The sequence below is a fragment of the Euprymna scolopes genome, chromosome 43 (genome assembly GCF_053919585.1).
Source record: "Euprymna scolopes isolate OS-2025 chromosome 43, ASM5391958v1, whole genome shotgun sequence".
NCBI lineage: Eukaryota > Metazoa > Mollusca > Cephalopoda > Sepiida > Sepiolidae > Euprymna > Euprymna scolopes.
In genome coordinates this window covers 17,678,686-17,690,607 of record NC_136524.1, presented here as the reverse complement: position 1 = coordinate 17,690,607, position 11,922 = coordinate 17,678,686, and the positions used below count along the sequence as shown (strand labels likewise).

At 36.8% G+C, this 11,922-nt stretch overlaps 1 protein-coding gene across 1 annotated transcript; it reads right to left on the bottom strand.

Moving 5' to 3' along the window:
- Window positions 1–263: 263 nt before the first annotated feature.
- LOC145268219 (uncharacterized) lies at window positions 264–4,505 on the bottom strand. The gene has a single exon (XM_080123521.1). It carries the CDS (start codon window positions 4,209–4,211, stop codon window positions 3,540–3,542), a length of 672 nt encoding a protein of 223 aa, XP_079979647.1. The 5' UTR covers window positions 4,212–4,505; the 3' UTR covers window positions 264–3,539.
- Window positions 4,506–11,922: the final 7,417 nt, after the last annotated feature.

The window sequence follows — 11,922 nt, the reverse complement described above, 5'->3', positions numbered from 1 at the left end:
TGAATCCATTGTATAAAATGCAGTATAAAATTGCGGAATAAAACTTTATATACAAAAATGAGGAAAAAATATAAAAATCTACCTGACAAATATATCCGGTGAGACAGGTGAAAGAGAGATACAAAGAGACAGAATCTAAAAAGATCTCTCAGTTGGAATGCACGAGATAGCGGATGAATGTTTGGCATCCGGTAAGATGCCCCGTCCCCAGCTATAACAACATTATTAAGAAAAGCATGTTAAAAAGAAAAATAAGACAGTAAAACTGTATATGAACTCTGTTTTATTATTCGGGAGATACTTCAATTTTTTTTTTTTTTTTTTTTTTTTTTAACTTCCAAATTGGCCACAACCTTTTCTAAGCGAATCGAAGAAACATTCCCAAAATTATAATATAAAATGTTGCTTACGTTATATGTGAACGTTGACCCATTAAATGGGTTTGTTTTACAATCCACGGAGACTCGAAAAAAGTGATTAAAAATTCAAATACATAAATAAATGTTATCAAAAAACAAGATAAGTTACTCTTCTACCTATCTGGAAAAGAATGGTGGTTTTGCTCACTGTAAAACGTTTCATCGGTTCGAAAAAAACATACAGAGTGTAGCGTTTACATAAGAGCAAAAAAAAAAAAAAAAAAAAAAAAAAAAAAAAAAAAAAAAATGGCCGCAACTTAGCTCCTAAAATTCAAAGTTTTGAAAATGACTTAAAATTAAACAATTATAAAAAATATATTATTGAGAGAGTTTTAGTAAGTGTAAAAAGACTGGTTGAAAATTAAAATTTTCTATTATTTACTAATAGCTATTTGTTATCAAATTTTATGTGTGTGTGGGTTTTATTTCATCTTTTTTCTTCTTGTTAACTATATTAAAAAAAACAATCGCCAAAATATGTTGTTGCAGTAATGCAGTATTAAATACGATCAGGAAAAATGGATGGCCACGTTCAATGCTGCCAAGACTAAGCTAGTTTTCTTTAATAATTACAATAAAGCTTCTCAACCACCAATAGCTAAAGATACATTACTTCAGAGTACTTACTTCGTTCAAATTCCTCGGCTTAACGTTCACAAGGAACACGAGTTGAAACAGATACATACATCGGGGGGGGGGGGGGCATTGCCAAGGCTGCTGCTGCAGTGAGTGCTGCTGCTGCTGCGGAGAAGGTGGGCTCTCTCTACCGTACTAGAAAGTTACGCTGGAAAATATCCTGTACCTTTACTAGGCCACCATTCGCCCATGTATGGAGTATTGTTGTCGCATTTGAGCTGGTACATTTGCTACTGGTCTCTCACTCCTGGATAGTATTCAAGAGTCACCAACCTAATAGGTCCCCATCTAGGACATCTAAGCGTCAATCTTTTTCCCATCGACGAAATGTTGCATCCCTCTGCCTGTTTCACATGTATTTTAACGGTAGATGCTCTGATGAACTAGAAGCCTTTGTAAATACCCCCAACAAACAAAATTCCATCCCCTACACAGGAGAAATCCCTAGGTGTAAGAAAGCCTTCTATTCTAATAGTTTCTTCCTCAGAACGTCTAGACTTTGGAATTCCTTCCGGATCCCTGCTTTCCTAACTATACGGACATGCAGAAGTTTCAATATAATGTAAACGGACATCTTGCTGCTCAACTCCCTAGATAGTATTCCTGCAATTTGGTACTGTCTTGTTTGGGGTAAAAATGGAATTTAAAAAAATAAAATAAAAACCTGCTCTAAATTTTTGTATTTTTATGATTAACACCTCCCTCCATGAGATTCCACTTTAACATATAATTTTTTAGGCCATTATGCGTGAAAAACTTGGCGGAAAGAATATATACTTTTAGAATTTAGCGTCGGGGTTCAGTTTCGCGTATAAATTTAATATAAATTTTCCTCATTTCCAGGAGTGTTATGGAAGATAATTTCCCCTATAGAAGATATATTCTGTGCGTTATTTTTTTTTAAGAGGGGGGGGTCTACTTTTTAAGCGGTTACGTATGGTATAACGCAGATTTTACAGGTGCGTGCCACTCAGACTTAAGGTTAGTGATAATTTTTTTTATAGAGGACGGCGGAGCTTGTCACCTTGACTTAAGGTTGAAGGTAGGATTTAGGGTAAGTCATACCTCTCAGATGTAGGGTTAGTGGTAGTTTTTTTTTTTTGTAAATTTTTTCGACGTGTCCTAGCGTAACCCCAACCTCCCCATGTTAAGAATGGCTTTCTTTCGGAATAAACACCCCCAACCTTCTTAACATGGGGAGGTTGGGGGGAGGGTATTTATTCTGAAAGCCGTTCTTAACATGGGGTGGTTGGAGGGTATACTATGCTGGGGCAGGTCGTAAAAAGATACTTTTTTCTTCTTTAAAGAGAGAGAAAAAGGTCTGTTCACTCGGACTTACGGTTTAGTGGCAGCGTAAAAGATTTTTACTAACCTTTCAAAAAAAAAAAAAAAAAAAGTGGACTGGCCCGAGCATGCATAATTTTACGTTACATTTATAATCGAAACTAGTCTTTCACATTCCAAAGTATAATCGATTGTTGTCCCCCCCCCTCATTTCCGTCAAGAGTTATGGTTTTCACACTTTAAAAAAGAAAAAAGTCATTGGGAGGGTGGTAGTGAAGGAGGTTACTGTTAACCTATAAATTTAAATTTTTTTTTTTTTTTTTTTTTTTTTTACTTATTTTGTCAAGTTTAAATTATTTTAATTGTGCTAAAAGAAATAAAAAGGAAAACTGATGTAAGATGCAATTTTTTAACGAAAATTTCAAAAAACAGTAATAAAATTCAATTACATGTGACTGAGGGAATGAATTGAATCACCCATCCAACAATGGCAGGTTTTAATTTCAGTTTTTGGCAAAAATAGTTACTAAAACTGTTCAAACTTTAACGCACTGACGAGTCCGAAGTTCTGATTTTACATTGAATTTCTGACATTATTCAACAAGTTGACAAAGAATGATGAAAAAGGTTAAATTCCAATTTAACATGTATATAGCTCATGAAATAATAATAATAAAAAAAGAAATATTTATTTTCGATTTTTTCTTTTTATATGAACGTCCAAAGAAGTTTTAAATTTGTACGTTCCTGTAATTGTTAATTAAGAGTTAGGATTAATGTTGGGGTTACTTAAGTCCCCTCACCCGTTGTATTTTTTATTTTATCTTAAATTAAAAAAATATATATCAACTTATATTTAAAAAAAAAAAATTAAGTCTTTATGAATATTTCTACTCAAGTTAGAAAATTACAATCGTAACATCCTTTGAAAAGAAATGAAAACACGCAAAAACTGCTTGTTCAGGTCAATCATTGACCTCATATGATTGACAGTGTCTATGAAGTTTGAGAATAAAACGAGGTTTGAGAAATAAATTTTACTTTTTATGTGTTCATATAGTATTAAAAGTACATACATAGTGAAACAACCTTTAATTCAGCTTTTTGTTTATTATTACGATTAAGGGTAAACATTTTAAATAAGTTTTTAAATGATACGAAAGTTTTTGAAAATGTGTACGTGTGTGCGTGTTACTTATCTCAGACATCAATTTCTTCCTCCGACGAATCTAACCATAACACATCCTCGTAATTGTTAAATTTAAAATTACAGAATTCAATAGAATCTTCTTTTTCAAATCTGGGCAAATAGATTAAAGATGCGCCGGGACCGTTCGAAACCAGCGCCTTTTTCTCGTCAGGAGAAAACGAAAGATTGCATGAATCCTCCAAGTTGTTCGTCCACGTATTGTTGTCGGAATCGACGAAAGGAGGAGGAGGAGGAGGAGAGCAGCCGTTCATTTTACTATAGTTCAAATTATTAATATTATTCTGGATTTTTGTGGTCGTGTAGGTCTTGGCCTTAAATTCCATCGTAGTCTTGAACCATTTGCGACATTCATCGATGTGATACTCGACTGTTGACACAAAGGTCATTTCTGACATTTTCGGATAGATAACGATACTTTCGTGAAATATCTTCGGTTTGGGTCTCGCTTCAAAACGGGCCAAACTTCGGTAACGGGTTTTGCTACAGTTCTTGTAGCAAATCACAGAGTCTTGAAATATCACTGGCCTCAGCACGCAACGAAAATGTATTTCTTCTTTGTAACGTTTCATTGTGGAAAAATCCAAGCAGGTACCCACGTGCTTTTGTTGGTAATTAGGCACTGGTACAACGCAAACGTCTGTCCACACACGACATAGTTCCATCGTGTGATTCACTTAAGTTTTACTTACACCACTCAGTGGGGTGCAGTTATATTTTTAAACCTTTACGTATACAGTGTGTGTTTTCGCCCGGTATTTCGCTTATTCATAATAATCCTTAACAACGTGCGTTATACTTGGTATCAGGATAGTCTGAACAGAAATGACCTCATTTTAAAAAGTAATAAGTAAAATAAATAATGATAAGAAAGGCTAAGCAGCTACTACCTGAATAAAAAAAATCGAGGTAGTATGACAAATTTAACGGTGAAAGTGTGCGGCGGGCCACACGTGTTTTTATTGCGATACAACAGTATCAGCAGCAGCTCTGAAATATAAACTTTTTACTTTAAATAAATTAACACAAACTTGAATTTAGATATTAAAAGAAAAAAAAAACAGCTGTATCAGACGAAAATAAAGAGCATTTTTTTCTTTTCTTATTTTTTATTTATTTTTATTTATTTATTTATTTTATACTGTACGAGTTTTATTTATCCTTCTTCCCAGAAAGACATGGTGTGACACGCTGTTGGTTTAGCGTGAGTAAATTTCGGCCTTCCCCACCTATTCCCTTGAGAGGGTGGGATGGCAATCTGGATGGGTACAAAATTTGCCGTGACCCTCCACATTTCCTAGCGAGTACGACAGCAATAAACAAATCTCTCCCCAGAAGGACGGAGTAATACCTGCAACGTCGGCATCCTGAGATCGAGTCGAGCCGTACTCAAGGTTGGACATTTTTTTTTTTTTTAATATCATTTCATCTCAAACAAGACACAGACCTACTTAGTCGTGAAGGGCTACTATTTGGGACGAGATTTGCAGGGATACTATGTAGGGAGTTGAGCAGCAAGATGTCTGTTTATATTACACTTGAACTTCTGCATGTCAGTACAGTCAGGAAAGCAGGGGCCTGGGAGGCGATTCCGAAGTTCGAGGAAAAAAACTATTTGAGTAGAAGGCTTTATGGCATCTAGAGATCTCGACTGTGTAGGGGTGGAATTTTGCTGCTTGGCAGGTTTGTTAAGAGTATTTACGTCAGGGGGGGTATTAGTCAAAGCACTTGCCATTGAAATACTTGTAAAGCTGGCACAAGGATGTCACGTTTCAGCGATGGAACAGAGGTTGGAGTTTAGTTGAAAGTTCAGGACTTTTTTAGGTTGATGACTCTTTTCTGAATCCTGTCTGGAAGTGAGATACTAATGGCAGATGCACTAGCCCAGATATGAAAACGATATTCCATGCATTGGCAAATAGTGGCTTTGTAGAGATACAGGATACTCTCAGGTGTGAGTGACCTAGCACAGTAGAGAGAGCCCACCATCCTCGCCGCAGCCTTGGCAATTAGCTCAATGTATTTGATTCCAATTCATATTGTCTGTGAAGGTTAACCCTAGGAGCTTGAGAGAAGTACTTTCATCTAGTGTATCATAAGACATGGCAATCAGTGGTTGAAAAGGTTTCTTGTAATTCTTAAATGAAATGAGCTTAGTCTTTGCAGCATTAAATGTTACTAAGCAAGTTACGGCCCCATTCTACTATAGACTAGAGGTCTTCCTCTAAAGTTTTAGCAATTTCCTTAGATATGTGTTCATTAGCTTTACCCCTCTTGTCTGTTACAGAGTGTGGTGTCATCAGTAAATATCCCCAGCTCAGAAAAAAAAATGTATCAAGGAGGTTAATTATGAATATCAGAAATAATAAAGGTCCAAGGATTGACCCCTGTTGCACACCTGCATTTATATCGTGTTGTTTTAATGTACAATCATCAAGGACAGCCTGGATTTTTCTCTTGTTTAAGGATTTGATTATGCTGAGTACATGTCCAGCAATATGATTTGATTTTCATGAAAAAATCATCTCTGTCAAATGCCTTAGATATGTCTAGAGCTATTGATGTAGCTTCTGCTTTATTCAGTGCTTGGTATATACATTCAGAGATTGCAGTTAGGATATCTGCAGTAGAACGGGCTTGCCTAAATCCATATTGTCAGTCAGATAAAAGTTTATTGTCTATGAGGTGGCGGACTAGTGCTTGATTAATTACGAACTTAAAGATTTTGGTGAAGAGAGGTGGGAGGCTAATGGGCTGATACTTGAGTGGGTCAGTTCTTTTGCCAGAATTCTTGTAAACTGGTATAACAGAAGCAATTTTCCAGCAGTCAAGAAAGGTGTCTACTAGAATTATTATAGCATCATGAACAAGGGAAGGGTGATTTTCAGATGACTGAGTGTAGCTACTGTCCGCAAAGGGGAATTTGGAAGGGGGTGACTTGCTGGGTCTAAAGTAGAGTTGGAGGCAAAACGTTGAGCAAGCAGATTTGGCTTTTTGGTTTCTGTGCAGGCACTCTAAATGTTGTTGGACAGTGGGGGGGGATTGACAATCTACACTGTTATAAATTTTCCAGAAATCACGAGTTCCTAATTTCTGTGACTTAATGCATTTTCTGATGACTTCAGAATGCCTTCTCTTGGCTGCAGCTATTTCTCTCTTACAATTGTTTCTAACTTCTACAAACTTTTGCCTATTTGTATTTGTATTATGTCAGATATGCTCCAGAATGCATGCTGAATGTAGTCAAGTTTGAGCATATAAAAAGTATTTCTTACATTGGCGAGATGTTTTGCTCAGTTGGAGTCATTTTGTGTGTATAGTTAATTTGCGTGTCAGTGAGAGAAAAGAATGACATTTTGTGCATGGAACGGTATTCAGCAGTTTGAAACTTTAATTTCAACACTTCATTTATTACAATATTGGGTGATTATTAACTATTAATTGAAGCAAATTGTTATAAAACCATTGTGGCCTTGAAGGGCCCAAAATAAATAAGACAACACGGTGGTACAAGAGTGTGTATTATTACATCTTTGATCCAGTTTTAATCATTTGGGTTAACTTCAGTCCTAGAAGTTGGACTTGTGTTTAGTTTGCTCTGGTCTGGCTTGGCCAAAAGCAGAGTAGTCCATCATCAAAAACGTGCACCCAACTGTCTCCCGTCAAATGTCAGACACATGACGGCAAAGGCTTTCATATGATATTGAGTTGGGTTGACCCCCAAGATCGCCATGGGCATGAAATATGTGCCTACATTAAAAATGGCTTCCCGTGTGGCAGGGATATCACCAGAGAAGACCCTAACTTACCTTATATGTGCTTCCAGGTTGCACTTGCTTACACCACCGCATTTATATTTGCCCTCTATCGCCCCCACAACAGCGGAGTTACTATCTTTAAGATTATATCGGAGAAAATTGACCACATCCTGTCTGCTCATCCCGTGGCTAACATTCACATTTGCGGTGACTTCAACGTCCACAATGTAGAATGGCTGACCCACTCAAATAAGACAGATGATCAGGGGAGGTTCTGTCATGATTTTGCCATTGCCTATGCCTTCACTTAGATTGTTCGCGAGCCCACCCGTGTGCCCGATACTACCGGTCAGGATGCAAGCCTTCTAGACCTTTTTCTCTCCACTTCACCGGAGCTATGCTCATGTGCTGGGATCCTCCGACCACTCTGTTGTATCAGTTAAGATAAAAATGAAATATAATATGTACCTCTCCCCCGTACTGATTCTCTCTCCTCAGATCTTGAGCGCGTGGTTCAATGGGGGAAGAGTTGGCTGGTTACCTTTAATGCATCTAAGACCAAGCTCCTATCATTACATCATAAACGCTCTGATCCCCATCTGGCATAGATTGAAATGAATAGCTCTCGTCTAGGGGAGGCCCCATGTTTTGATAAGTTTCTGGGTTTGACCTTTACTCCTGATCTGAAATGGAACACATACATCAAGTCTGTGGCCAAGGTCGCTGGGAAAATGGTGGGATCCTTCTACCGCCCCAGAAGATATCTCACTAATGATGCAATTCTCTATCTATATAAAAGTCAAGTACGTTCAAGGATGGAGTACTGCTGCCACATCTGGGCAGGAGCTGTTAAAAGTCTATTTTTCTGTAGAACAATTAACAACTGAACGATGTTGTAATAGAAACATGTAACTGGCAGAAATAAAAGAAGCATGTGCCAGAAAAGATTCTTTCGATATTTTTATTATCAGAAGGCCTGTCGCGGCTTAAAACACAAGAAGGCCCTTCAGGCTGAATGTTCATCGACAAACCAGTTGGGGCTCAAAATTCAAGAAAGCTCCCCTGGCTGAATGTTCATTGGCAAACCAGTTGGGGCTTGAAACACAAGAAAACCTATTCAGCTGAATGGTTTCCTGATATGTTAAGCATACCACAAGGAGGAACACTTCACATGAAGTGGGGGTGGAATTAAAGATGTATTAGAGACAAAATTATTTAAACCCAATCAACAGGCATTGGACATAATATTGGGTTTGCTCCGATCATTTTCCTTTCTTTTAGAACAGAGGCAGCAAGAAATAGATAATCACCAACCTAAACTTGGGTAGTTCACAGAAAAGGTTTTAATCCAGACATACATGTGTAAATAGTTCATAGAATGTAGGCAATACTGAGCCGGAAAGCTGGAAAAAAATAGAGTTCATCCAACAATGGTCCTTGCACAAAACACGGTAAGAGTCTGACATAGCGGGTGTTTGCTGACCCTCATGGAGAGGCAAGTTTTTTGTTTCAAGGTGCAACAAATCCAGTCTCATATTCTTCAAATAAAAAGCATTGCCTCATATTTTTGTTTTCTCCTCCTTCCATGATCTTAGTACTCCAAGTTGATGGTCTTGTGCCATCCAGTTAAGGAAGCCGACTCTCCAATAATTCCATACATGGTGGCTATAAGTTCCTTGCCATGCCATTGAACCTGCATCTTGTTTTGGTGAATATCACAGTCGAACATGAATCAAGAAGTGTTTCCATTATCTCAGTACTCTCAACTGCTAGCCTTGTATCACATCATTAGGGAGCCAATTTCTTGAATAGTACATAATATGTGACCACTCTAGGTTCCTTGCCATGCTGTTCGGTCCATACTGCTTCATGCCGGTTATCATCAAACACAAATCAAGAAATGCTCAAAAATCTTTTTTTCCTTTTCAGACTCCAACATAGCATGTGAATGTTACATCAATCAAACTCCAGCAGGCCTTTCCCTACATGACGCAATCATCTCTTTCTATGGTGGCCAACACCTTCCACCCCAAGCCTCTTTGCCTGTGACCATGACAACCTCCTACAAAGGAAGTAAACGATGGGGAGCCTACAAAATTCACCTGTTTATTGTTGCTCATCTTTTCTTTACAAGACTTATGCAACCTCTGGCTCTCTTCTGCTTCAACATCGTCGGGTTAGCACATTTGCTACTTGGTTGTCTCAGCCACTGGCGTAATGTAATTCCAGATTGTACACCCACAATATAAGAGCCCAATTTTGTAATGCAATTATTTCACATTCGATCCAAGAATATTAATGGGCTCTGATCGACATAAACATTTATCGGCACCTGCGATACAGTCATGTACACATCTAAATGCTGTACAATCAATAGTAAAGCCAATGCCTCCTTTTCGATGGCCGAGTACCTCTGCTGGTGTTTAATCAGCTTCCTGGAGAAGTAACTTATGGGTCTCCAATTACCATTATTGTCTGGCTGTCACAGTACTGCCCCAATTCTTGTTGACACTCCTGCATCCAGGAGAACCTTGTGTTCTTTTTAAGCAGATCGGTCAGGGATATGGTTACTCCAAAAAAATGTTTGCAGAATCTATGATAATATCCAGTTCTTTGCCATGCCATTGGACTGGCGCCTTGTTTTAATGATTATCACAGTTAAGCACAAATCAGGAAGTGTTTCTATTATTTTAGTACTCCCAACTGCTTGCCTTGTGTCACTTTATTAGGGAGCCGACATCTCCAATATTACATAATCCATGACCACTCTAGGTTCCTTGCCACACCATTTGATCAATGTCACTTCACATCCATTATCGTTGAACACAAATCAAGAAATGTCCAGAAATCTTTTTTTCCCTTTTACGTATCATTGTATTTGACAACACCACAACATCCTCCCCTTTTTAGTATTGCTTCATATGGTCATTACTTTTCGTTTTAGGATTTATTAAAATTAAATCCATAATCTTATCTTTTCTTTTCGATTTTTACTGTTCAGAATTTGTTTTCAAGATTGGCAGAACAAAATTTGTAGAACACAACATCTATTAGTTGATCATTTTTGACAAAATTGTTGAATGACCTATTCAGTAGGTGCACCCCTCGTTTTCTTATGTGCTCTTTTGAACATTATTATGAACAGTTCTATCTGGCCATTGCCTCTTGCATGATATGCCATGATCATTATATGCTCTATTCCAAAAGATTGATGGTATAGTTTAGATTTTCTAGATATGAACTATATTTCATTGTCTGACACAATGTAGTTAATGACCCCAAACCGTATGAACAATTTATGGAAATAAAACTAATGGTTACTTCTATTGGTGATATTTTGTATTTTAAGATTTCCGGTTTTTCAAAAAACTTTACAGCCCTATATGTAATAGAAACTATACATTAGCCAGCAAAATCTTTGTGAATCTAAAATCATGGTCAGTTAGTTTTCGGCTAGAGGCTTCACTTTATAGTAGGTGTCTTTGTTTATACTTATCCAATCATACAAAAATGGGCATAGTAAATATTTCTAAGCTGAGGTCATGTTGTATTAAAAATAAGTACAAAATATTTTTCTTGTAGGAAAAAGGAAAACATGGAAGAAAAAGAAACCTAATGTAAAAATTTAGGAGCATTATTTCTTGGATGTGGGGGCTAAATAATCCAAATCATATCTTAGTTTGGTAAATTAGTGAAATTAGATTCATTATAATGTGTTTTCAGAAGTATTACGCTAATAGTTAATGTTTTTAAGTTAAATCATGCAATTATTTTTTCCAATAATATGGCGGTCATGCATCAGTTGTTCATGATCTGGTGTGTCATTGAATAATTTTTTAGCCTTTCAAAAAGCACCCAACATAAGTACCTTACGCAAAACATAGATTTAACAGAATTTCTCAGCTTTAAATAAAGCTCATAAATTTACATGGGTTAATGTAAATTATTGAAATCGTTTGTTTTTTTTTCAGAAATGTTAGCGTAATAGTTATTGTTTTAAAGTTAAATCCTTCACTTATATTCTCATCAGTCATCAACATGAGTGGAATTTGTTTACTTGTTCTGATGCTGCACGTAATTCGTTCTATGATAAATTGATGGAGGGAAAATCATTTTAGTTTTGAAAAAGTTTAAATTATTTAATTATAGTTGTCCGAAACATTGTGAAACAACTAAAAAAATTGAGGATAATAGTCCGCAATAAATAAAAGTTAATAAATAATACTCATCTCAATAATGAATTCCAATTAAATAATTTATACCATTTGACACGGACCCGACCATGGAAAATCAGATAATAAATAAACATGAATTTATAAGACCAAAAAATTCAACATTGATCGCAATTCGGGTCCCGTGGCATAGTTGATAGAGATGTTGAATCTCTACAGTTCCAGGTGAGAATTGTCTGAAGATAGCGGTTTCAATCCTACCCAAAACCGGCCAGAGGTTTACTTGACCAAAACGTAATGAGATGTCAACAACTGCAGAAGGCAGTAATTGCAGTGAATGCAGTCAGGAAATTCAGAGTTCCTATCCTGCCGTGGTTACCACCTATGAAGGCCAGAGGAATAGTTGGCCAAAACGTTGTGAAGCAACTAAAAAAAGACGAGGATAA

Coding starts and splice junctions, on each gene's coding strand:
- LOC145268219 (XM_080123521.1), bottom strand. CDS start 4,211: ATGGAACTATGTCGTGTGTGGACAGACGTTTGCGTTGTACCAGTGCCT.